General features: G+C 53.2%; 1 protein-coding gene across 7 annotated transcripts; it reads left to right on the forward strand.

The window, feature by feature from the left end:
* Positions 1-26: 26 nt before the first annotated feature.
* PHC2 (polyhomeotic homolog 2) lies at positions 27-26855 on the forward strand. Of its 7 annotated transcripts, XM_083375822.1 has the most exons (16): positions 118-151; positions 3992-4120; positions 5790-5995; positions 8402-8560; positions 9181-9258; positions 9357-9527; positions 9808-9957; positions 10208-10520; positions 10864-11204; positions 11653-11776; positions 21066-21274; positions 21643-21769; positions 22264-22378; positions 23465-23606; positions 24100-24391; positions 24872-26855. In XM_083375822.1, exons 3-16 carry the CDS (start codon positions 5834-5836, stop codon positions 25024-25026), a joined length of 2538 nt encoding a protein of 845 aa, XP_083231948.1. In that variant the 5' UTR covers positions 118-151; positions 3992-4120; positions 5790-5833; the 3' UTR covers positions 25027-26855. The 7 variants fall into 7 exon arrangements, with proteins under 7 accessions (XP_083231947.1, XP_083231949.1, XP_083231950.1 ...); XM_083375821.1 differs by lacking the exon at positions 3992-4120 and having other exon boundaries at positions 27-151; XM_083375823.1 differs by lacking the exon at positions 3992-4120 and having other exon boundaries at positions 27-151; positions 9874-9957.
* The last annotated feature ends 32 nt before the right edge of the window (positions 26856-26887 follow it).

Consider the following 26887-nt stretch of genomic DNA (forward strand, 5'->3'; position numbering starts at 1 on the left):
TCCCCTCCCCCTGGCTGCCATTGGAAGGGGCGCGCACGTGACGGCCGCTGGAACGAGCCCGGGCTTCGCTCCGCTTTGCGGCGGGGCTCGGGCCGCGGCGCCTCCGGCTGGCCGGGCTGGCTGGCCGCTGCGCGGGGAGCCGGGAGGGCAGGTAAGCGCCGGCGGGGCGCCCGGGGAGCGGGGACGGCCGCGATCGCCTGGGCTGGGGCGGCCGGCGGGGCCTGCGAGCTCTGCCGGGCTGCTGCTCCGGGCCTGGCGCGGCGGGGAGGGGGCGTCAGCCAGAGGGGCCCCGAGACGCCAGCTCCGTCGTCCGCTCCTCGGGCTCTTGGCGTAGATCCCCGCGTCTTCTTCCCTGACTGCTGGAGGGGATGGTGGGAGAGGGGCTCTGGGCGAGTAAACCCCCCCCCTCGTTCGACGAGCCGGTTTGGCCAGCGCTCCGCCGAGGGGCGGGGGGGGGGTTCGTCCGAGCAGAACGCGGCGCGACCCCCTCCCCGATTGGCTCCCTAGTGGGGGGAGGATGATGGGAGTTGGGATCCAAAAGGCGGAGGCTGCCCAGAGCAGCCGATGAGCGGCAACTGGCGGGAAGGGATAGGAGTTTCCCCTCTGCAAAGGAAGACTGCTCTTGAACTGGGAGGCTCTCCATAGAAAGTCTTAGCAATCGATGGATGGGGCTGTTTGGGGAGGGGGTGAGTGGCCCCGGGGGAGGGCCTCAAATCTCCAGCCCCAGATTTTGTGGCCTTGTGCGGTGGGAGAGTCTGGAAGGGGGACTGACCCCCACCCCAAAAAGAGGCTGCTTTGGAGATCCAAGGAGCTGCAGGTTAATAGATGCCCACTGACTTTTGCCACCTGGCCACTGGCATTTGGGGGTAGAAACTGACTGACCCTGGAGGATTCATCCTGCCTTCCTAAGACCAGGAGTCCCTACAGCTCTGCAAAAACAGGGGAGAATCTTGAACCCTTGTTAAGACGTCTTCAAATGTGACCAAATACAATACCCAGGGTTCCCAGCAGCAGGGAATGAGGGGGGGTGTTGTCTCAAAGTCCCTGGAGGGTGTCAGAAAGGTGTCACTCTCAATTCTGCATTTTTCTTTCCTGCCTAACATATCTTGTGGCAAGGAATTCCACTGATGAATATGCAACGGATGGGGATCCCTTTCCTGCCCTGGTTTTTCTTTACCAGAAAGCTCCCCTCCCCATGCCACCTCCTGAAACCCATATGTGTGCGTGCAGGTTTCGTGGGTAACCGGAAACCGAGAATTTGCCCTTGCTTGTGTGTTGTGTATTTGTTTCAAAATGAGGCACAGGCCAACCGATTGGAAAGCCCCTCTTTCAAAGTTCTCTCTCTCTCTCTCTCTCTCTCTCTCTCACACACACACACACACACACACACACGTGTGTGTGTGTGTGTGTGTGTGTGTGTGTGTGTTTGGCCAGTTGCTCGCTCTTAGCCTCACCATCCCCAACTGCATCCAAGCCCCCCTTGATTGTCAGGGCCCTCTGGAGGGGTTGGGACTACATATCCCAGGGTTCTTATCCAGTTGGGGGATTGTGGGATTCATAGACTGCTGTCGTCATGAAATATTAGACCGGGGTGTCCAACCTTGTCAGCTTTAGAACTTGTGGACTTCGGCTCCCAGAATTCCCCGGTCAGTCATGAAGCGGAGAGATTGCAGAGGAAAGGACCAGAAGAGAGTAAGCAGGCATACAGTGGGGATGCAGACCAAAAGGAATGTGTTATTATTGCCAGGGAATTCTGGGAGCTGAAGTGCACAAGTCTTAAAGCTGACAAAATTGGACACCTCTGTGCTAGAAAGACTGGCTTTGAACCAAAGATCAGAAAACAAGAAAAATAAAATAAAAACAAACAAATAGCAAAACCAAAATTTACATGAGTGCAATAGATTCAAAGACATTTCCGGGCCAAAAAACCAACAACAATTGCGTGTCTCTTTGTTTGCTTCTACAGAAGAGGAGCTCAGGAGAAAGGGCATAATACAGGTTGTCCTTGCTTAACGACAGGGATGGGCTATTCCATCATTAAGTGGGTGATTGCAAAGCACAATCCCTAGGACGGTAGTTGCGAGAGTCCCACTTGTGGTGGTTAGGTGAATGGTGTGCAGTTGCAGCCTCCTGCAGCCGTGTGAGTCTCCGACTTAAAATCACTCATTCAGTGACCATTCAAAGTTACAACGGCACTGGAAAAACTGACTTGGGACCGTTTTTTCACGCTTACGACCGCTACAGCTTAACAACGATGGCAAGTGAGGTTGTAAAATGGGGCCAAACTCATTTGCTTAGCAGCAGAAATTTTGGCTCAATTCTCCTCGTTAACAGAAGACTGGACTAAACTGGCAGTGACACGCGGGATTAAATGAAACAGATGAGATTTAGAACCTGGGGGGGGGGGAATTTTTAATTTTTTCCAAATGCTTCCCCCCCCTTTATGGAAAGCTAATTACTGTGCACCGAGGGACCACAATGAAGAATGCCGTGGCGCCTAGAAGACCGGTGTGCGGACGTTCCCGCACCCACTTTGGGGACTGCGGGAAAAACATGGCTGTGAATTAGCAAGGCCTTTATAAATATTTGGGTCTCTTGGGGGGGGGTTCTTTGCCCCTGGAGTTGCAAATGCAAAAGGGTCCTCTAGTCCAACCCCCCTCCCAAGCCAGAGACCCTAGACCATTTCAATCAATCAATCAATCAGAATAGAGCTGAAGGGACCTCGGAAGTCCTTAAGCCCAAGCCAGACACCCTGCCTAGCCCATTCCAGACCAGTGACCGTCCAGTCCCGTCTGAAAAACCTCCGGTGATTTCCTTGTTGGGGGTTTTGGTTCGGCCGGCCTGTCCCCTTTGCAAGGCAACTTAGGAACTGGTGCGTTGACTTTTCATCTACCCTCCCTGCTTCCTTTCCTGTCGTGCCCTTTCCAACTGTAAGCTTCCTTGGACTGCTTTTAATTTTCCTTACGCAATCTGAGGCTAACGACTTTGTGACTGGAGATCTTACAGTCAGTCCAACCTCTTCGTGGCTGAAGAGGAAGGCTTCGGGGTATAAATACGTCGTATATAAAACATACAAATACATATACATTTATGTCCAGGGGTGTTTTTATTCAGCATCTCCCTCCATGTTCTCATGATGTAAACAAAGGCAGAGACGCGGCATCTGGCTTGGATCAGGGAACTACGATCAATTTCCCCCAATGTTTAATCATCATTAAATTGCTGTAGCAGCTGGCAAAGCCTGCCTGGAGAAGAGGCTGGCCGGCTGAGATTAAACGTTGTTTTTTTTTGGCAAAATTTACAGCCAGGGGCCCATATCAGAAGTTGCAGCGTCCCAGGCTCACCTGATGGCCACTGGCGACCTTAACGTCTCTCTTAACAACCGTGGACAAAAATGTCATCAAATCAAGCTCAGGGGTGACCCACTTAACGCCCGCCTCGCTTAGGAACAGGATTAGGACTAGCCATATTTCAGCCAGCAGGTACAATTTCCTCCTGTTTGTACCTGTCCTTTTTCATTTTAAAGCTGGGGGGGGCGCTTCTCTGTGTGTGTGTGGGGGGGGGGTCCTATGCTTCTCCCCCTGCCCCCAGCCTCAATTCTCCAACCAGGTGAGAGTCCGGGGTGCCCTGTTTGAAGGAGCCTTTTGCAGAAAAATCTTAGGATGGGATGATGGTGCTAAGATGAAAAGCTCCCCTGAACCCACCTCCGTTTATGTCTGGGGTGTGTGTCCCCCTCCTTGTTATCTTCCCTGAAATGGCTAATTGGTATGCTAATGAACCCGTTGGAAACCAAGGACAATCAATACGGGAAGATTTGGCGCAGGCCGAGTGGGCAGCTAATGGAACCTCTTTCCAGGCGACGCCAGCCATAAAAAGGAAACAATTAGGGGAGATAAATGGGCTGTTGTGGGGCGGTGGGGGCGTGTGTGTTAATGTTTCCTTATTCCAGCGGTCTGAATTAATGCAGGACACCCCCATCGCTTTTACCCAGGTGGGCTTCCTCTCTACGTGTCCGGCTGTGAGGGGGGGGGCTGAAGGGGGGATGAATCCAGTCTCAGGGTTGCCCGACCGGTCCCCAAAACTTAGAGGCATCTCCAGGCTGCTCCAGAGGCCTTGCTAGGTGGGTGTTTATTTCTGCAAAACGGGGGTGGGTGGGTGCCGTGGCTGGGAATTGGTCTGAAATGGTCTGGGGTCTCTTGCCGGGGCAGGGGGTTGGACTATTGGACCTCCAAGGTCCCTTCCAACTCTGTCGTTCTGTCATTCTGCTGTTACGTTATTGTCTCATTCTGTTGTTCTGCTATTCTATTACTCTGTTATCATTTAATTCTGTTCCATCCTATTGTTCTGCTATTCTGTTATTCTCTCCTGTCTTTCTGTTATTCTGCTATTTGGTTATTATGTCTTTTTGTTATTCTGTTATTCTGTCGTTCTGCTATTTTGTTATGTCTCTGTTATTGTGCTATTTTATTCTATTGTTCTTCTATCCTGCTATTCTAACATTCTGTCGTTCTGCTGTTCTGTCGTTATGACATTCTGCTGTTCTGATATTCTCTTATTCTGTCCTTCTATCATTCTGTTATTCTATCATTCTTTTGTACTGTTGTTCTGCTCTTCTGCTCTTGTTATTATATTCTGTTGTTATTCTGTTAATTGATCTGCAAAGGTGCCCATTTTTGCTGTGGGGTGGGCTTTTAAAGGGGGTGCCCTGTCTGCCAAGGGGTTTGGGTGAGTCGGGGTCTTACTGCCCCCTTTGCCGCATCCCCCATCCATGCTCCCCCCCTTGCGTGAATTCCCTGGCATGCAAATCCCCGTCTTGCAATAATGCTGGCGATGATGCCACTTGGCTGACCGGCGTGATTAAAAAAGGGGGAGTGGGTGGGGGAGAGAAGACCCCTCCAAAACTTATTTGCATGAAATACAGCAGGCAAAAAGGGGCCGGCCCTGATTGGCTGTTGCTAGGAAATGCCATAATCATCAGGAAATTAGTTCCCACCCGTCGCCCGTCTTTCTTCCCAGTATCTAATGCCGGCTGGGACTGAACGGAACAAAGGCTTGGGGGTGGGGGGGGGGACAAGCCCCTGAGACAGACCCCCCTCCCGAAAACTGGCTGTGCAGAGCCTTTGCAGCATTGCCTCGCAAGCATCCCTGAGTCGGGGGGTGCCTGTGTGTGGCTGCTGGAATCTGCCTGGAGGGACGGGGTCCAATGGGGGGTGCAGGATGCCCTAGAGCCCGCTTTGGGGCCTGCGAGGTTGAGGGGCACCGCCAGGGGGGATGAATGGGGGTCTTTCCCCCCCTGCTACACCCGTCTTCTGCAAATGCCAAAATCCCTGAAAATGGCGGGGTCCTGAAGGTAAGGGGGCAAACAAGTGCTGGGAGGGTTGGGAGCAGGGGTTGAGAACCCCCCCACCCTCTTTTCTATAATTGTCCCTATAGCAAAGGGGATGGGGGTCTGCGTTATACTTTGGCGTTTTCTGGATGGGGGATGGACTTGCTTTTTTGGCTTATCTAAAATTATTGATCTAATTAGACTGGGCAAGTTTCTAGTCTTCAAGGTTTCTGTGAAAGGAACAGTCTCACCACTGTGGAGATTGTCAGGTTGTGATTTTCCAAATCAAGGCACTTTTGTGTGTATGTGTTCATTGTGGGCCAAGCATCGCCTAGCTGGGAAGGATTTAAACCTGCAAATGCAGTGGGGCTTCCTTTCCAGGCAGCATCCATAAGATGGCTGTTGTATGTCAGGCAGAGCAAGATTCGAACTCTGGAGCGAAGCCTTTTTTCCTTTTCTGCAGGATCTGCTTAGCCGTCATTCCCCGGGGACCCTGCATGGTCCATCATGGAGAATGAGCAGATCCAGACTCCACCGCCGCTCAGCAGCCCGGGGGCTACGAATATCACCACCAGCACCACAGCCCCCAGCAGCAGCAGCACCGTTGGGCGCCAGGCGGGCCCCCCCATCTCCGTGTACAGCGGGATCCCCGACCGCCAGACCGTCCAGGTGAGGGGAGAGCAGCCAGGCCTGTGACTAGGGGCCCCAGAAACCAATTGCCTTCACGGATTAGACTAGATGACCTTTGAGGTCCAATTTGGCAACTTCCTAAAATGAAGTTCTTGCATACTCCTCAGCCTTCTGACATGATATTGGGGAGGGGGGAATTCCCTCTACCAGGTCCTTCATTTGTGCCTCCCCATGGTAAAAGTGGGTGGGGGGGCATTTCTCGTCACCCCCTCCCCAAAGTAACCTAGATTTGTTTTTCTGGAGCGACCAATGGGAAAGAGAAGAAGGAAAGGGCTGAAAGTGGGTGGTCTTGCTGGGAAGCATTTCCTGACCTTGGAGGCATTTGAATCAAAGTTAGATTGTTACTCTCTGGTGGGGCTAGACTAGAGGATCTCTACAGTCCCTTCCAGGGCGCTGTGAGACCAAGTCTGATCTGGAGTTGCTTGGTAAATATCGCCCTCTAGTGGCCGTCCGTGGCCTGGTGTGCATCCATCTGACAAACACAGGGGCTAATGAACCATGCAGAAGTAATTAAATAACATTAATTAATTAAGAAGCTGCCCAGATGACCTTATGGCCTCCATGCCGACCTTGGGGGGGAGTCTGCCTCTCTGCTCTGCATGAGTTCCCATTCCGAACACGCTTCCCAGTTAGAAAGAGACCGGCAGGCGTGGGCACATTTTATCCTGAAGCTTCTTTAAGCCAAGAAAACCCACAATCTCGGTTTCTATCTGCAGCGTGGGATCGGCGTTGTTGGGTTGCGGTGTTTGTGAACCTCTTTTGGGGGATGCTTTTCATCCTGGGGGGGTGGTTTCAGCTGGTCCCTCGGGGTGATCCCCAGAGTTTGCAAATGCTGGGCAGGGTTTCGGTTTAATTTGGGTTTGTGTTCGGTCGTAAAATTTTTCAGTGCCGTTGTAACTTTGATCACTAAATGACAAAACGGTTGTGAGTCAAGGACGGCCTGTATGTTCTATATCCTGTGGGTTGTTCCTTCCCTAAATCATTTAAGCCTTATTGGTTTCGGGGGGAGAATCAAATTTAAAACAGGAGGGTTTCCTGCCGCTGAAGAGAAGGCAGAGAGTTCAATCGGTATTGTGTCCCTTCAAAAAATCTGAGGGCCACTGTGGAAACAAAACACACAAACGTTGTTTGAGTAGTGTTGCCCACCAAGTATCAAGGATTCGTTATTGATTCCCTGGCGCATGTGAGCATGTCAGGGAGGTGATTGATGACCCTTTTTGATAGCCCCCCAGGACCCCTTGCAAATCCCCTACAAGGTCAAAGCATTAAGACCCTCATTGAGGCAGGTTAACCTTTGATCTGACCCCCTCCTCTCCCTCCCCCCCCATTTACAGAGCGGGTGGAGAGATGGGTAAGATATTTAGGTAGCAACCCTTTCATTGAATCCACTTTTCTCTTACAATTTCCCAGGACTTTGGCTTATTTTTGCAAACCTATTTACAAAGTGCAAAAGGTTTCCAAAGAGTTGTACAGTTGAGCACACCTGGACTTTTCTCTGAGTTTCTTTGTAAGCATCTTTGCAAAACGCACAAGGTTTCCAAAGAGTTGTGTGGTTGAACACACACAACTGAGAGAGTGGAATTTGGGTCAATGCCTGGGTTTTTTTCCATGCCTCGACCAGAGGGCAGGATGAGAAGCAACGGGTGGAAACTGATGGAGGAGAGAAGCAACCTCGAATGAAGGAGGAATTTCTTGATAGTAAGAACAATCCATCAGTGGAACTGCTTGCCTCCAGATGTTGTGGGTGCTGCATCACTGGTTTTCTTAGAAAATAAATGGACAACTTTTTGACCTGGATGGTGTAGGGCAGAGTGGGCCGTGGCACGCCAGCAACCGGTCCGCACAAACAAGCAAAGCCCCATCCGTGGGATGCAGGCAGCACACAAAACCACGCACTCTCCGGTCCGTGGAAAAACCTCTCTCCAGGTCCCTGGTGCCTGAAAGGTTGGGGACCGCTGGTATAGGGTCCCCTGCTTGAGCAGGGAGTTGGACTAGAAGACCTCTGAGGTCCCCTTCCAACCCTGTGATTCTGTTATTAGTTTGGGGTACTGGAGAAGGAGAAAGCTACCACTGCTGTGATTTGCAAACCGTGGTTACACAGTTTAGTCCCAAGTCCCTTTTTCAGCGCCGTTGTGACTTCGAATGGACTGTTAAGTTGCAAGTCAGCGTGGGAGAATCGCAAGAGGTTGTAGGTCAGGCGTGCAAAGGGTGTGTGAAATGGCGGAGAACATGCGTGTTGCTTCCTTACTTTTTGGAACACCAGTGAGAATTTCGGAGGGTTGAACAAGCCCTTGCACGCCCCTCTCCGTGCCGGGGGCGGGGGGGGGCGTGGCGTTTGTGGCCTCTTCCTGTGTTGCTAACTTATTTTTTTTCCTTCCCGCTCAGGTGATCCAGCAGGCTTTCCACCGGCAACCGAACACAGCCGCACAATACCTGCAGCAGATGTACGCCGCCCAGCAACAGCACCTGATGCTGCAAACAGCAGCCCTCCAGCAGCAGCACCTGGGGAGCAGCCAGCTGCAGAGCCTGGCTGCCATCCAACAGGTCTGTCGCTCCGGGGGGGGGCAGGGCGGGGGAGAGACCCCCCAAAAGGCAGGGACTAAATCTGTGGGGAGGGCGGGGAGGTTTGCCATCCTCTTCGGGCACCGACCCAAGATGGCGAGAGGAGGACAGGTAGTTCAATCCTGCGGGTAGTCCTTGACTTTTACAACCACAGCGGAACCCAAAATCTCCGTCGCTAAGCGGGCCGTTTGGGTTTGGCCTCATTTAATGATCTTGCTAAGTGAATCCCCTGCAGACTTGTCAGAACGTCGGCAAAGGGGATCACGGGACAAACCCCCCTCCTCCCGGGACGCTGCGACCGTCATAAATACGAGTCGGTTGCCAAGCGTCCGAATTTTGATGACGTGACCGTCCCCAGAAATGCTGCAGCGGTCATTAAGTGTGAACAACAGTCATAAGTAGCTTTTTTCAATACCGTAACTCTGAACGGTCAGTAAGTGAAACAGTTGCGAGCCAAGGACTAACTGTGTCGGCTCAGCCAAATTTATTGAGCTTTGTTTTCATTATTTACTTACTAAATTTTAATAAGATTTTAGGCTTGCAGGAATGCCACTTTTAACGTAGTCGTGGTTCCGCCTCCCCCCCCCCCCCCCGTTTTGCAGGCAAGCTTGGCAGCCAATCGGCAGGGCGTCTCCTCCGCTTCCAATGGGGCCACACAGACCCCCCCTCAGCAGCCCACGGTAAGACAGAGCCTGCCTCAGTTTCTCTCCAGTAGGAGGACCCCTCCCCTTTCCTTAGACGCGGCTGCGCTCGCTGACACGGTGATCTCTCGCTCCAGATCAACTTGGCCACCTCCCCTGCGGCGGCCCAGCTCATCAATCGGGCGCAGAGTGCGAATTCTGCGGCCGCCACCGCCTCGGGCATTGCCCAGCAAGCCGTCCTTTTGGGCAACACCAGCAATCCGGGCTTGAGTGCGAGCCAGGCGCAAATGTACCTCCGGGCGCAGATGGTAAGCGGTAAATTCTGTTATTCGTTTATTTATAATCCCAGATCAATCAATCAATGGAACAGCTTCCCTCCAGAAGTTATGGCTGCCCCATCCCTGGAGGTTTCCCGGAAGAAACTGGGCATCCGTTTGTCCAGACTGGTACAGGGTCTCCTACTTGAGGTGGGGGTTGGACTAGAAGACCTCCGAGGTCCCTTCCGATGCTGTGGTTCTGTGTCCTGTGTTTTGCTGGGCTTGGCTGGCCGGGATCAGCAACGGGGGATGCATTTGCTGTGATTTTCAGGCCCAGCAGACAAGTTTAATGCAAGTAGCTAGGAGCCTAGGCCGTGCTGTTCCTTTGTCCCCCCAGCTCATCTTCACCCCCACCGTCGCCACCGTCCAGCCCGAGGGGACCAGCAACGGCACGCAGCCCCCCACCTCCTCCGCGACCCAGGTAAGGGCTTCCCCCATTGATTTTATTGGTCAGCAGGTCGCAAATGGGGATCGCGTGACCCCGGGATGCTGCGACCGTCGTAAATATGAACCGGTTGCCAAGCGTCCGAATTTTGATCGGCTGACCCTGGGGAGGCTGCGACGGTCGTGTGAAACATGCCACTTTTTCAGTGCCTCCGTCGTAACTTCGAACAGCCACTGAGCAAAAGCCGGTAAGTTCCTCCTGACCCTGAGGGCCTCTTTGTCTTCAGGTGCAGAATTCGGCCCTCCGGACGCAGCAAGCGGTCAGCCAGGCGCTCAGCTCCTCCGTCGGCCAGCAGCCGCCCCCCTTGGCCCTCAAGCCCGCCCTGAATAGCCACGGCAGCCATTCCTGCTCGGCCAGCCCGGCGGCCCAGCCGAAGGGCGCCAAGGAAGGCGGGCCGGAGCCCTTTGCCGAGTCCCTGAGGAAGGGCGAAGGGGGCGGGGCAGGCGGCAGCGGCGGGACAGCGGCCCCCTTGGACGGACGAGGCAGCGGCCCCCACCGGACGGGCCCTCCCGCCCCCACCCACCCCCCGATTGCCCCAGGTGAGGGCGCCCGGAAGTGGCAGGGCCACAGGAAAGGCCAGGCGGTGAAAGGACCAGGGGAGGGGTCTGCTTGGGGTTCAAGGCCCTCCCTCCCTCCCTCTCCTTCTTTCCTCCCTTCTTCCCTCCCTCCCTCTCTCCCTCCGTCCCTTCCTCTCCTCTCTCTCCCCCTTCTTTTTCTTTCTCTTTTTTCATTTTCCTTCTCTTTTGAGCTAAGTAAACAAAAAAAGGCTTCTGCTTAAAAGAATGCGCCAGAAGGGGTGCCGGTAGCAGCTTTGCTTCTCTCCTGACAGGGAGTGATGGCCTTTCCCCCCCCCCCCCCGCTTTTTTTCTGATTTTTCCCCAGCCTACCCCCCAGCCCAGACTCAGTCGCAACAGCCGCAGACTCCGACCAAGACCCTCCCGCATCAGTTTGTGATCCAGCAGCAGCTCCAGCCCAAAGCCCCCCACCCGCCGGCCTTCAGCACCCCCGGCCCCAGTGCCCCCCCGGCCCACCTGCCAGCCTGCCGGTCTCCCACCCAGCACAAGCCCAACTCCAGCCAGACGTCGCCGCGCCCTCCCGGCCCCCCCGCCCTGGGGTTGCAGCGGACAGACGGACGTCCCGCCGGGTGTCCGAACCACACGGCTCAGCACAAGCTCCAGCACACCTCCGCGGTCATTCTCCAGCTGCAGCCGCCTGCGGGGACGGTGGGTGTGGGCAGGGCGGAGGGGCGTAGCTTCTAGGGTGTGAGTGTTTGTGTGTCTGCCCTCGGCTTCCAGGGAGCTTTTTGCTTGGAATCTAGAGATAGAAGGGCTCTTTAAGGTCATCCAATCCAACCCTGCTCCAGGGAAACCTAACCTGCTCTGGGTCATTGGTGTTTGTAGCTGGGGGTTGAACTGGTGGGTCCTGGGTGGTTTCCTTGGAGACGTTTCGTTGTCAATCTAGGTAACATCAGCGCCAGCTAACCTGGTGATGCCACCCAGCTGGGTCAGGAGACGTCTTCAAGGAAACCAGCCAGCTCAGGGACCCCACAGTCCCCCTCCTCCTCGGACCCCCGGTTCAACCCCCATTAAAAAGATTCTCTTCTGTCAGTCCAGGAAGGTTTTCGGACTCTCTCTCCTGATGCTTTTCTCCGCTTCCTTCCTCGGTCTGCAGCTGCCCCTGGAGGGTCCCCGGAAAGACCCCGTCCCGGCTCTTCTCTCTCCCGAGGGTGCCTGCATGTCTCCGTCAGCCCCTCCCAAACCACCAGCTTCCGAGGGCACCGGACCCCCACCACACGGTAGGAAATGCCCAGGCACCCCCTCCTTTAACGGGAGTCTGGGAAAAGTTACTTAATTGTGGATCGCTCCGAGGAACCTCACCATTAAGGGCAGCCTACCTGCAGAAGCCAGCACCCTTGGCTCTGAGGAGACTTGGACAAGGATTATGGGCTCTAACGGCCTGGGCTAAATGGGGAGGACTTGATTAGCCCAACACGAGCACACCACACGGTGTGTCTGTGCGTTGGAACTGAGACACACCTCGCTGGATTCCATGCTTGTGTGTCATTGTGGTTCTCTCCAGGCAGTCCACAATCGAGGCCAAAATTTCCATTCCAAGCAAGCCAGCCGTTAAATGAGTTTGCCCCATTTTATGACCTTTCTTGCTACGGTTGTTAAGCGAATCAGGTGTTCGTTAAGTCTTCCCCCCGAATTTTCTGGTCAGAAGGTCACAGAAGGGGATCACGTGACCCGGGGACAGGCATAAGTACATGCCAGTTGCAAGTGAATTTTGATCACATGACCAGGGGATGCTGCAATGGTCATTAAGTGTGAAAAATGGCCATGTCACTTTTTCCAGCACTGCTGTCAGTTTGAACGGTCAGTAAATGAGGTGTCGTATGTCAAGGCCTGCCTGTAATTTCTTTCTTTCCTTCCTTCCTCCCTCCCTCCCTCCTCTTTCTTTCTTTTTCTTTCTTTCTTTCTTTCTTTTTTTCTTTCTTTCTTTTTGGGTTCTTTATTTTTTAATATGCGCTGCCTAGAGGCAAAGATTATGGCGGGGGAGGGGCTTATAAAATTCTCTATTTTGGACTCAACGGTGGTCGTTAAGCCGAGGACTGTCTGCGGGGGGGGGGGTCCTTGACTTACAGCCATTTGTTTAGTGACCATTCAAAGGGGTGAAATAAAGGGGCCATTTGCCAGGGGGGAAGGGGCCCTCGTGACCGTGAAAACAGCAGAACGGGGCTCCTTGAGATGCTCCAGACCCCCCCCCCACCCAAGAAAAACCTTTCTCCCCAGGTCTGTGGGTGTGGAGGGGGCCGGGAAGGGTGGAGGAGGAGGGCGGCTGTCCCAGAGACAATAGGGCTGCCCTATCTGGGTCACCCCACAGCTGGATCTCTGACCTGGCTTCCAGCCGCCCTTCACTCAAGTTAAATGGAGTGGAACCTCAGCATTGCCCCCTCCTCGGGAGGGGTGACATCACATCTGCATTCTCTTGGGGGGGCTAGATAATCTGCATCCCCCCCCTTACCCAGCTGGACAATGCCACTTGCCAGCCACAGGCCTTTGTGCAAAATGCAAGGGGTGTGTGTGTGTGTGTGTTCCTGCTGAGGTGGGGGGGGATGGGGGGGATGGGCGGGCCACACAGAGGTGCACCTGCCCCCCCTCCCAGCAGCTGTCTTTCTCTCCTGCAAACTCCCATTTCATCCCGCCCTCCCTCCCCTCTAGCTGCTGTTTGTGTGGAAACACGAAAAGACATCTGGAAAAAGTGTTTCCCCCCCCTCAGCCCCCCGCCGGTCGCATTTGCAACAAATCAAGTTAGGGGTTTTTCATGAAACACACTTGCTTGGAAACAGACGGCTGAATTTGCACCCGTGGCCACCAGGTTTGGAGGCCACCAGACAAAAAAACAGCCCCCCATTGGGCCTCGAGTGCTATTTCTTCCCTTACAGCAGTCCTCGGCTTACGATCACGATCCGGAGCCCCAAGTTTCCATTGCTGAGCAAGGCAGTTGCTAAGTTTTGAGTTTTGCCTCACTTTACGACTTTTGCCACGGTGGTTAAGCGAATCGCTGCGGTTGTTAAGCAAATCTAGTTCCTCCCATGGACGTTGTTTGTCAGAATGTGGCCAACGGTGATTGCATGACTCCGGGATGCTGCTCGAGCAGGGGGTTGGGCTAGAAGACCTCCAGGGACCCTTCCAACTCAGTTCTTCTGTCATTCTGTTATTTGCAAGCTCAGAAGCTCCTTTGTGTGGCAAGAGCTGGCCACAGCCTGGGGAGGACCCGGCTCCTGGTCCCCTTAAGCAACCTGCAAGTGACACTTAAAATTGGTCCCTTCTGTACTTTAGTTAAAACTTAAATTTAGTTTAATTTAAATTTAGTTTTGTTTCCCCGTCTTCTCCGATTATTTTTTTAATCCCATTTATATCCCGCCCTTCTCCGAAGACTCAGGGCGGCTTACAATCTAAAGCACAAATCAATGTGCTTAGCAATAGCCTTTTGCAAAGGTTTAACCAAACCTACAGAGAGAAAGAAAAAGTCAAATAAACCCACTTTCCAAGTGGGGGGGGGAGGAAAAATAAAACCAGGAACTAGAATAAATGTAAGTATTATTTAGGGTTCTCCTGTTCTGTTTGCCTTCCCAGCCCAGCCTTTTGTCCTGGACCACTCTGGGGGGGGGGAACGTATTTGAGCAGCCCCCCTCCCGTTGTTTGAAGACAGAGAGTGACCTTTGATCCCCCCAAATGAGTCTAAAACAAAGGAGATTCCAGCCCCCTCTTGCTGGGTTAGCTGGGAATGTTGGGATTCGTAGTCCTGATGTGGGCTGGGTGTCATTTGGAGGAGGAGGAGGAGGGCAGGGACTACAATTTGGAAAGTTTTTTGGAAGGGGTCTGAAAATCAGGGCTTCTTTGGGGGAGGTCTGAAAAAAAAGCCCTGCCCCCCCCCACTCCGATTCCACCTGGTTCAAATGTGTGGGTGGGTTACAGACCCTCCAGAATTTTTCTTGGCTTTTGTTGCAGTGCAGGGAGAAAACAAAAAGCCACCCAAATGTCTCTGTGTGTTTGTGTGTGTTTGTGTGTGTGTGTGTGTGCACTGTTGGGCGTGCAGATAAAAAGCCCAGCATCTGCCTAATGCAGAGAGTGAGTGGCAGGCTTAATAAGATTAAGCCCAGCGGAGGGGACAAAGGGGAAGTTCCTTCTGCCAGCCTTCCCCAAAATACCTAAAATATAAAATCCCCTTTTGCCCGCCCTATGCCATCCACGAGTCCAGCCCTGGCGCTTGGGGAGGGGTCTTGCCTTCTTTGGGGGGCAGCCCACCTCGCCGCCGGAGTCCCAGGTGATCAGAGGAGGAGGTTTTTCAGATAGGTGAGAATTTCCCTTTTCTTTTTTCTGCACAAAAGCGAGCGGGTCTGGGGTCTCCTGCTGGAGCGGGGGGGGGGGGGGGCTGGACTAGCAGACCTCCGAGGTTCCTTCCGACCCTCTCGTTCTGTGTTCGAATCGAGACCCCATAAGCGAGGGAGGGAGGAGGGTGACGGGGATTTTCCTCTATTTGTCTTCCGTGGGGTCCCGGGTGGTTTCCTTGCGGACGTTTCGCCACCCAACTAGGCAACGCCGTCAGCGCATGGCCCGCTGGGGCCGGGAAAGGTCTGCAAGAGAGCCCCTCCCTGCAAGACCTCCCTCCGCTTCCTCTCACTGGGACCCCCCCGTGGCCCCTAGGAGCCCTTTCCCCCCCTCCTGCTCCGTCGGCGGAGCCTCCTTCTCTCCCAGCCCCCGCCACGTCAGGCTGCCACCGGGAGCGGCGGGGGGGGTCCCGGGGCGACCCTCTGGGCGGGCGGGGGGCGCGGCCAATGAGCGCCGTCGGGGCGGGGACGGGGGAGGGGGGGAGGGGGGACTCTGCCCGGCGCCTCCCAGTCCGGCTTCGCCTCCCTCGGCGCGGCGGGCGGCATTGTTCGGCCCCGCCGCCTCGCCTCGCCTCGCCCCGCCGCCCGGCCCCGATCGGAGCGCGGAGGGGCTCCGGCAGGTGAGCCCAGCAGGTGAGGCGGGAAAGCGGCGGGCGGGGCGGGGGGCTTCTCCCTCTCCTCCTGCCCCGGAGCCCCCCCCCGTCCAGGGAGAGCCGATCTTGGGGGAGCCCCCGCGGACCCCCCCTCCTCCTCCTCCTCCTCCTGGCCGCGCCTTCTGCCCCGGGGGGGACGGGCGGGGTCCCGATCGGGCCCTGGGTCGGCGGAGGAGCCGGGCCGCTTGACCTAGCTCCGCGGGGACGACGGCGCCCGTGCTTGCCAGCCGGCCGGCCCTCTTCTGGCCCCGGGGTCCCGGTGGCGAAACGGCGCTCCTCGGGCTGGGATTTGGACTGCCGCTCCCGTTCCGGCTGCGGTTTGCCTTGCCTTGTCAGGGGGGCGAGAAGGGGGCGAGGAGTGTGACCTGCTTTAAAACGGCTTCTGCGCTCGGGACCCCCTTTCAGATGGGCAGCAACTCGGCCCTGGAATCCTCCTAGAAGGAGTTGGGATTGCAACTCCCATCGTGCTTGTCTCGGGCGGGAGTGCCTTGGGGACGGATAGTTTGGGTGGTAGCCGGTTGGGGTCCTCCTCCCCAGCTGGTTTGCCTAACCCCCCGAGGCCTAACCTGGGTTATCAAAACACCCCGGTGTTGACATTAGCCGAGATTTGCAAACCAACCTAACAGATGGCGTCCTTGTCGGTTTGTTGACTGTAACTGGATCGCTGACCTGAACGGTCTCATTTTAACACAACTTCTCTGCCAGCCCTTTGAGGTAGGCTACGTTGAGTAACTTCACAGATTCGGGATTTCAGAAATGTCGTTTATTGTAGATTACAGAAATTTGCAAGTTTGTTTTTCCCTTACACCCGGTGGGATTGTTTTGAGTTTCTTTTGCAAACTTTTCCGGTGTTGTTTTTTTGAGTCTCATGCTGGGCAGGGGATTCCGGGAGTTACGTGCCCTCTGGGGAATTCTGGGAGTTGCAAGTCTGCATATCCTGGCTGGGGCAGTTGAAGTCCACTCCCTTTAAGGTGGCTACAGTTGAGAAACACAGAGCTCCTGGGTTGGGGGCACTCTATCACGGTCCACCCCACAGGCTTCGGGGGGGGGGGATGATTCAGTGCCCCACTGATTTCCTTTCTCTCCCTTCCCGCTCAAGTGAGCCCCCTCCCCAGCTGTGGAGCACCCCATCCCCCTTTGGTTTCCAAACTTTTCCCGTAAACTATGGTTCCTGGGAGAAGCCAAAGGAAACAGATTTTTTTTTTCTGGTGACAAATGGAGTGTATTCCCCCCCCTTCCTCTTTGTGCTGCCCTCAACAACTTATCTCTGAAAGAATGTGAAGATAAAGTGGCTTTTGTGTCACCTATTAAGAAGCTAACTGGGCCGAGAGGGAGGGGCAGCTGGATCATCCTTCCTGCTCTCCCCCTGGCCTTCCTGGATGAATGTTGTCAGGGCTCTTCCGCCGCGTGGGGTTCAGGAAATATTTTCAGATTGTTTTTTTCAGAGAGCTCCGTGTGTGTGTGTGTGTGTGTGTGTGTGTGTGTGTGTCGGACGGAAGGACTCTTGTTTCCAGGAAGTGGCGTGTGGCAGAGGGTGGGAAGGACACAAAGGCCGCTTTTTATGACTGTAAACAAGCCCTTTCTTCCGTCGCTTAGCAAATGTCATAGCGGTTCCCCTTCCCTCTCTTCCTTCCTTCATCTTGAAATCAATTTTGAAATCGGTTCCAGCAACCTGGAATTAAGGAGAGGCTTCCTAACAGTGAGGACAATTTACCAGCCGAACGAACGGCTTCCCTCCAGGAGTGCCAGGAGCTCCATCGCGGGAGGATTTTAAGAAGAGACTGGAGAGCCGTTTGTCACAAATGGTAGGGGGTCTCCCGCTTGAGCAGGGGGCTGGACTAGAGGACCTCCAGGGTCCCTCCCAGCTCTATTCTATTCTATCCTTTCCACCCCTTCTGTTTTATCTTCTAAGAGATTGCAATGAGAGAATTGGTTAAATGTCCCTAATAATGTTAAAGGGGGGGGGGATGAATTCCTCTCCTCTCACAAGAGGACCCCCTCCCCCACTTTGTTTTGGCAGCCGGAGCCTCTGATAGGCCTTCAACTAGCCGCCCAGATTCATTTTGATACGAGAGAGGAGGTAAACAAACGAATAGTAAATAAATGAATGCAGTGGGAGAACGGAGATGCAGCATGGACCCTCTCCGCTTCTCTGAGGAGGGGCTGGCTTGCCCGTCCTTCCGGTGGGAGCACCACATGCCTAGAAATTCCCACTGGGGGTGGGGATGATGGGTGATGGGTTTCCGTTGCTTTGCAAGCTCGCTTGAATTTTCATTGTGAGTCCAGATGGCATCTCAAAGGAGGCAGGCTGGGTCTAATTGGATTATGGCTCTGTGTGTGTGTGTGTGTGTCCACCCTCATCTGGAAGGCTGGGGGTTTGCACTGAGAAAGCAGCAGGAGTGTGCAAGTGGGGTAGCAAAGCCAACTCCCCAAATCCTGAGCGTGAGAACAGAAAACCACAATAATTCCGGACTCAGGGCTGGCTGGGTGGGGTTTGTTCTCTCTGTGTTTGATTCGGTGGCCCACCCTCCCTGCCAGGGCTTCCCTGCCACGGCTTCCTTCCCCGCGCATGTGCCGTGGTGACGCTTCCGTTTTTTGGAGAACAGAAAGAAGAACGGAAGAACAACGTTGGAAGGGACCTCGGGGGTCCTCTAGTCCAAACCCCACCCAATCCTGCTAGACTGAACTGCCTTTATGGAACCACGGTTAATCCAGCCCTGGTCCAAAACCCTGATTCTGGTTTTGCAGACACAGCCTCCCACTCACCAGCCGGACTTCAAGTGACTTTAGGAGCTAAGTGGAATTGCCTGAACTCTGCCCTTGTGGTTTGCAAGGGGGAGGGGGGGGCTTCGTGACTCTTTGTGGTTTGAGGAACAAACCACGGCTCAGCCAGTTTAGCCTGGTGGGGGAAATTATTCGCCAGCTTCCCCAAGTGTAAATCAGAATGTTTGGGGTTTTTTTTTCTGGATTCCTCTGAGTTGGAAACCAGCCTTGTTCCTCTTTTGTGCAATAACAAACCTTCGCTGACAACCTTGGCTAAGATTTATGTGAGTTTTGCATGAGTCTGAATTCTTGGAACAACTTCTGTCTGTTTAAAACTGGCTTTTAAGGATCAGTTTTCAAATGATCCTGTGCATTTCCGGGGGACTTGCAAGAGTCCCAATCCCTGCAACTATTTTATTTGCTTAGAGATATTCAGTGGGGATTAAGTGGGGAATTTTGAACCTGTCTAATCAACTAGCCTTGGTAGGGTACTCAGCATTCACACACCCGTGCATAAACTCTTGTTCAGAAAGCACTTTCTCCTGAGTTTATTCGCAGCAGAGATGCAGAGCTAATCCTTGACTTACGACTATACCTTGTTCCTAAGCAAGCTGGTTGTTAGTTCTGTGAGTCGTGTCATTAAGCAAATATGTTCAGCGCCTTGACTTACAGGCAGCCCAAAATTTCTGCTGCTACGTGAGACAGCGAGTTTTGCCCCATTTTACGACCTTTTCCCATAGCTGTTAAGTGGATCACTGCCATTGTTAATAACACGGTTGTTCAATGAATCTGACTTCTTCCCCATTGACCCCATGACTCCAGAACACTGCGACCGTCAGAAATACGAATCGGTTGCCAAGCGTCTGAATTTTGATCAGGATGCTGCGGCGGTCGTAAGTGTGAAAAACGGTCCTAGGTCCCTTTTTTCCCAGTGCTGTGAAAATGAACTTTTGTAAGTCGAGGACTACTCGTGTTTATAAAAATAATAAAGGCAGAAAACGAATGAAATAAATATAATAATTAAACAGAAAAAAACAGAATAAGCGAGTTGGAAGGGACCTTAGAGGTCTTCTAGTCCAGTCCCCTGCTCAAGCACGGTGCGAACTGATCCCACCAGGGACGTTTACAAACTTTGGGAGTGCAACACAGATAATAATTGGGTTTTGTCTGAGATGGACTTTGGGGTGTCCTCCATGTTGCCACGAGGCAAGAAGAACAGAGACTCGTCCAGAGATGCACCGGGCTCCCTCCTTGGCGATCCTGCCGTTCTCGGTCTTCCTTTGGAAATCTAAGCAGGCCAACTGGCGAAGCTCCTTTGTGCAGGGTGGGCAGCTGGGTGTCCTTTGTTGATCAAAGCTGCTCCCAGCATGCCTTGCAAAGTGTGCCTGCTGGCTTCTGTTTGTGAGGGTTGCGTGCATTGCTGCGATGGGGAGGCGGGCGAGGTGGGAGTGCTGCGTCTCCGGGGCATTGCAAAGGCGTGCGTGCGTGCGGGCCAGCAACCGGCCCTCTCATGCGTGTGTGTCGCCAGGCGACTTGGCGTGCAAAGAGTTGCGCGTGTCACATCGAGACAATTTTTTTTCCTGTTAAACAGCTTGGAACGGGTCTGGGCCCTGCTTTTTGCAACGTAAAAAGAAAAAAGAAAATTGCTTCTTTTTCTCGTTCGCAAATTTGGGTACTTTTGAGGGGAAAATTATGTGCATGCAGAGCACCGTAGCCAGTTCCTCATTTTTACACAAGTCCTTGTGGATTCCTTCAGCAAAAAGCCTTTTTTCCCCCCAGGACTTGGCCTGAATTTGTCTTGTTTACAAATAGCACTTTCTGCCTGTATATACACCCTGCTTCAGACATCATGAGGTCCAGAAACCTGGGTGGTTTCATTATTTTTATCATGCTTTGCAAGCCCAAGAATTCTTTGTTCTTTGCCAATTGGCCTGGAATTAGTGCTGGATAATTTGGGTTATTATCATTGTTTTTGGGAGAGAAAGAGAGGAAGAGATAAAAGATAAAAGACAAGTACTTGTAAACATTGCCCTCCCCCCAAAAAACAAGGAACACACAGAAGCTGCATATAGATCTTCCAAAGCTCTCTGGTCCCCCTGAATGTCTTTCGTTTGTTTGATGAGTTGATTTCATTTATTATTTACCTATGATTGAGCAGATTCCCTGGTTTTCTGTTTGTTTGCTTTTATAAAAAGCATTTACTTAATGTAAGTCAGCAATCAGAAGAGGGCATACTCAGACTCTAGCCATTCAGGGGGGAAGCAACAAACATATTTTTCTGTGCTTTTGTGTACTTTCCACAGCCTCCTGATATTTCTAATCCTCACTGGTTTGTCACAAAGCCCCTCCTTATCCAGAAATAACCATCCCCATAATGTCCAAAAATCCTGTAATAATCCTGGGGTCCTTTGGTGCTCTCTGAGCTGTGTGCTTTTCTTACAGACATTTCATGACCCAAACTAGGTAACGTCATCAGGGCTAGCTAGTTTACCAGCCAGCTAACACTAGTAGCTATTAGCCCTGAGCTATTAGCTCAGGGAGCGCCAAGGACTCTCACCCTCCAGGTTGTGCTGCTTGTGTATCGGAGCTCCTCTGGCCTCTGGAGCGAGGGGCTGTCCAGCCTGGGTCTCTGGGGAGGGGGTGTGGGGGGGTGTAGTCAGCTGTATGGTAATCAGGGCAGGGCGGGAGGGGCCGGGCGGCTCTTGCGCCAGGGGCCTCTGCCTTTGTCTCCGAACCCTGCATCACGCCGGCCCCTCCTCGCTCTCCCCCGGCAGAGGCGACCCCCGGCCGCATTCGCACGCCCCCAGACCCCAGCAGCCCCGGCATGACATCAGGAAACAGCAGTGCTGCCTCCTCCACCGTTCCCAGCGCCGTGCCCCAAAACGGGGAGAACAAGCTGCCCCCCCAAGCGGTCGTGAAGCCCCAAATCTTGACTCATCTGATCGAGGGGTTCGTGATCCAGGAAGGGGCTGAACCATTCCCGGTAGGTGTCTGTCTGTCTGTCTGTCTGTCTGTCTGTCTGTCTGTCTGTCTCTCTCTCTCTCTCTCTCTCTCTCTCTCTCTCTCTCTCTCTCTCTCTCTCTGCCCCAGCTGAAATTTGGGGTGGGGGGGAGCTAGGGAAAATTAGATGGGATGCAGAATGAACCTCGGAGGGGTGGGAAGAAAGTGGGGAGCGCCTGGGGGTTTGTGGGGGGCTGCATTTTGAGGGTGGAAGGGCCGCCTGGTGCTCCGTACCTTCCTTGGGTGCGGAATGCAAAGTGTTCAGCCTCGTCCTTGGCTCCCAACTCTTGCGGGGCCCCGAATCCTTTTCGGCGACTGGGCTGTCTAAGTATCTTGCTCTTCCCCGGGCAGGTGGGCCGCTCCTCCTTGCTGGTGGGGAACTTGAAGAAGAAGTATGCGCAGGCGGTTCTGGCGGAGAAGCCCCAGCTGCAAGAGACCACCACCACCGACTCCGAGATGGAAGACCCTTACTTGCAAGGTGGGCCTGGGAAAGGACAGGCGTAGGGACTCTGAGCACGTGCGGAATGCCTCTCGGCTGGACATGGGGCTATCTTTGCAGGGGAAGAAAAACATTTTTTTGCAAAGTTTCTGCACCCACCTACATTTTCCCCAAGTTTGTTAATTTCTGCAGAGGTTTCAATTGTGCATAAATTCGGGAGTTGACAGTCATTTTCCTTGAGCCTTTTAAAATTTGGGGGACGGGGATGTGCCCTCTGTTCCTTTCCTCTTGAGAGACCTGTAGCAAACCGGCCCCTTTGTGCAGCCTCCAGCCCAGCGGTGGGATTCAGCCGGTTCGCACTGCTTTGGCAGAACCGTTGTCTAATTTTTTGTTGCCCAAGCCCAGGACGGACTTCCGGAAGCAGCATCCACACCGACAACCGGTTGTTCACCTATTTGAATCCTACCACTGCTCCATGGGGGTGGGTTTACTTCCTCTGGCCTTGACTGAAACATTTTGCTCTTCTTCCGCAGAATCCAAAGACGAGCCATCCCCCCCGAAGTTGAAATGCGAGCTCTGCGGCCGCCTCGATTTTGCGTACAAATTCAAGCGTTCAAAGCGCTTCTGTTCCATGGCCTGTGCAAAGAGGTACCTCTGAACCCTAAAAACCAAAGGGAGATCGGGCTCCAGAGCTCCCTTTGATTGTCACTGAACCCTAAACCTGGTTTAACGCTGAGGAGGACAGCCTTATTATCTCGAGAGTTGTGTGATGGGGTTAAAAATATTATCGCAGGATTTCAGTTCTTCCAAGCCAAGTTGCCTTCTGCAATTGACCGAGGGTGAATTTGTCAATTCCGATGGTGTGCAAGTGGTGCCCAGTTATTACTGTTGTGTTCATCAGCCCAGTCAGCCAGCTGTTTAGACTGTATTTAGCAAGTTTTTCTACCTATCGAGTCCTTCTCAAGGACCTGGGATAGGCAGATGTGGTTGTGTGATGGTGTTAAAGGTCTCATTGCAGGATGGAAGCTGTCCAGGGGAAAGCTGCCTTCTGCAATTGACTGATGGGGATTTTTCTGTGCTGATGGTGTTCAAGGGGTGCTCCAGATGTTTTGGAATTGCACCCAAGGCACCTATCATTACAGGTAGTCCTTGATTTACAAGCACAATTGAGCCCAACATTTCTGTTGCTAAGTGCCATATTTAAGTGAGCTTTGTCCCATTCTATGACCTTCTTTGCCACTGTTCTTAAGTGAATCACAGCAGTTAGTCACATTAGTTAAGTGAATCTGGCTTCCCCATTGACTTTGCTTGTCAGAAGGTCGCAAAAGGGGATCGCGTGACCCCGGGGCACTACGACCGTTGTAAATATGAGTCATTTGCGAAGCATTCTTTGATCACGTCACCATGGGGATGCTGGAATGGTCATGTGTCATTTTTCAATGCCGTTGTAACTTTGAACGGTCACTAAACAAATTGTGGTAAGTCAAGGACAACCTGTAATTGTCAAATTTATTTCCTACCCGTCTTGCAGTTTGAGTTGATTCTGTATTCCTCTCTTGGACACGTCGCTAAGAATGTTTGGACATCCGTAGGGAGCGAAATTGGGTTTTCCTGGCCAGCCTGAGGACACCCAACTTGCCAAGCTAAACAGGGTCGAGCCTGGCTTAGATTCGGATGGGAGACTTGGTCTTCCTTCTTTGCAGAAGCTATTGATTTCTCTGTCCCCTCCCCTAGGTATAACGTGGGTTGCACCAAGCGAGTGGGGCTCTTCCATCCGGACCGCAGCAAGCATCAGAAACCGAACACGCCTTCTCACTGTCGACGCCGACCCTGCAAGGGATCCCTTCCCCCACTCACTAAAGAAAGCAAAAAGACGGTGAGCTTGGTGGGGGATGGGCAGGAAATTCAAGGCTTCGGGTTATTTTCTGAAGAAAGAGAAATTCAGAGTATATTCTGAAGTAGAGAAATTGAAAAGATTATGGTTCTTTTCAGTCTTATAGGTAGTCCTCGACTTACAAAAGTTCATTTAGCGACCGTTCGAACTTACAACAGCACTGAAAAAAGTGACTTATGACCATTTTTCATACTTATAACCATTGCATGGTCACATGAGCAAAATTTGGACACCTGGCAACTAATTCGCTTAAGAACGATGTTACTGATTTAACAACTTCAGGGATTCAACTTTAACAAATGTGTCAAGAAGAGTCATAAAATGGAGCAAAACTCACTTAACAAATTTCTCACTTAACAACATAAATTTGGGGCTCAATTGTGGTGGGACGTTGAGAGCTGTCTGTAGTTCTGACCTAGAATGGGTACGAAGACAACTCTTGTCAATCTGGTTTGTATCCTCTTTGGACCCGTAGGCACCGGCCTCCCTGCCACCCAGTTCGGCACCCATGGCGATACCCAGCTCTCTCCAGCTCGGTCGCGGACAAGAGGACTCCAGCCGCTGCTCGGACAACTCCAGCTACGAGGAACCTCTTTCCCCTCTCTCGGCCACCTCCTCCGCCTCCCGCCGGCGCCAGGGCGAGCGAGACACGGAACTGCCGGATGTCCACCTGCGGGACCTGGTGGGCATGGAACGCCACTTTCTGCGCAGTGAGCCCACTAAGTGGAACGTGGAGGACGTCTACGAATTCATCCACTCCCTGCCGGGTGAGTGTCTGCCTCAGCAAAGTCCCTGAACAGCCCCCATCTCCTTCTACCATTGCCTGTTAGAAGCCCCCTCCCCTAAGGGAAAGGGTGGCTCAAGCACTTTTAGAGAACAACAGAAGTTAAACAAGTGCCCCAAACTCAAACTAACCCTGTCTCAATTTTGTTAGGTTTAAGATGAAGTAGAAACTCTGGTTGTCTTCCAAGTTTTGTTGGGTATAAGATGAAGTGGAGAGAAATCCTGGCGGGCTTGCAAAATTTTGTTACCCTACTCCATAGAGTAACTTTCCTGAGGTCTGCACGGTGATTAAGCCTCCCTCAAAGCCTGGGCGTCAATCATTCGTGCCCTGGTCGCTTCTTTTACGTCAAGAAAGCTGCCTGTCCTCCCAGCTGGGCCGCTGGGCTTCCAGGGGATTGTGGAATTGCTGGAGGAGGAGTGAGTCTCTTGAGCTGATGGGATATGTTTACCCCCCCCCCTTGCAGGCTGTCAGGAGATCGCCGATGAATTCCGTGCCCAGGAGATCGATGGCCAGGCGCTGCTGCTGCTGAAGGAGGACCACCTCATGAGCGCCATGAACATCAAATTGGGCCCTGCCCTGAAGATCTACGCCCGTATCTGCATGTTGAAGGACTCTTAGGAGCCGGGGCTGGTGCCGGGCCGTGATGGATGATCAGCCTGGGGAAGGGAGGGGAGAGCTCAGGTGGATTAGGCCCTTGGGCCAACACTCCCTCTTCTCACCAGGTAACTCGAGCACAGAGAGCCCCCGCTGACGGAGGGGATGGGGAGAAGAGACAGATCCCCCCCCCCGTCTTAGTGGTCCGATGCCCTGAGGGCAGGCCTGTGGGGCCGTGTACATATGATGACATAGTAGCCCGTAGCTTCCCTTTGGACAGCCCCACCTGCTCCTCTCCCCGCTACAGGAGGGGAGGAAAGTGGTACCCTTTGGGCAGAGGAGAAGGGGGGGTGCCACTAGGCCCTCCACGGCCCCAGCCGCCCACCCCCTTTGCATTGGAAAAAGCCTCTTTGAAACCTCAAAGTGAAACAGGACCGTTGCCTTAAACTTTTGAGTAGGGGTGTGTGTGTGTGTGTGTGTGTATGAGAGAGAGAGAGAGAGAGAGAGAGAGAGAGAGAGAGAGAGAGAGAGAGAGAGAGAGAGAGAGAGAGAGAGAGATTGGTGCCACCTAGTGCACTTCCCCATCTCTGGCTCCACCCAGCCCTCTTGCAGCTCTTTCGGGCTCATTGGGGCCCGCTCAAAAACAGCACCTGGGCAGCAATCCGGACAAAGCTCCCCTCCTCGTTGGTATGCATCCTTCCTTTCCGCCGTCCATCCTTTTTTTGCCCCCTCCCCCCAATGTTTGGAATTGGGAGTGGCCAGGTTGGAGCCACAACCATGGGCTGTCCTGGGCTCTCCCCTTCCCCTCCCAAAAGTCTGTTTGGGAGGTCTGCCTTAAGGAAGGTTTTGAGTTTGTTGCAAGCATCAGTTCACACACACACACCCATTTGGGAAAGCTTCAGTCCACCAAGGGAGGGCAGGAGGGGCTGGTTTTCTCTCTGGAAGACGGGGCAGGCCTCAGGGGTGTCAGGAGGAGTGGGTGGGTTCGCCTTGGGCAATCAGGGACGGAAAGCGGGAGTGCAGCTGAGCTGTGTCCCTCTGTGGTGGCCAGTTTGCAACGCCGCCACCTCATTTGCCGCCTCATTTTCCCGTGTGCTGGACACTCGCCAAAGCCTTCTGGGCTGCCAGAAAAGGACTTTTTATTGTTTCTTCCATCTCCTGGTTTTTAATAAACATCTTTGGGAAAAAAAAATTAAAAAATGGTCTGCTGCTGCACCTCAAAGGCTGGAAATATTCAGCCCTTCAGAAATGTCTTTTTGGAAAAGGGGAAATGGAAATCCCCGAGGCTGCTGGATGGTTTGTCATTATTTCAGTGTTTTGCATTGGAAGATTTGGGCATAGTATCTTTGGAGGCCCTTCTCATTCTTAGTTCTGTTACAGAATTTGAAATGACTCGATTCCTGTGGAGGCACGGAGGATGTGGGTACCTGGACGTACCATTGGCTGCTCCTGCGACTGACCCTAGTCAGCAGCTCTGGGTGTTTGTGGATGATGGGAAACTGAATCCACCATCTAGCAGGTGTCAGATTCCTCCACCCGACATCACTTTCTGTACCAACCTCTTGGTCCTCCAGAGGAATCACAACAGGAATTAACCGCCCTGTTGATGGTTTTTGAAATTACTGATTGGGCCTGCAGCCCATCCTTTTCTGGATAATGCTGTGCAGCTTTACAAAATTAGGAACACTAGTAAGGATAGTCTTTGACTTGCGACTGCCACAAAAATAGGTTGCAAGAATTAGGCCTGTCACATGGGTGACTTTCTTCAGGACCATCATGACTTATACCTGCAATGGGGAGGCTCCGTGGGCATCTGGGTGGCACACAGGTGCTCTTGGCTAAGCAAGGCGCTTCAAGGTTTTTGCAGCTTAACTTTTTGTGTGTG

Source organism: Vipera ursinii (genome assembly GCF_947247035.1).
Source record: "Vipera ursinii genome assembly, chromosome: 17".
Lineage (NCBI taxonomy): Eukaryota > Metazoa > Chordata > Lepidosauria > Squamata > Viperidae > Vipera > Vipera ursinii.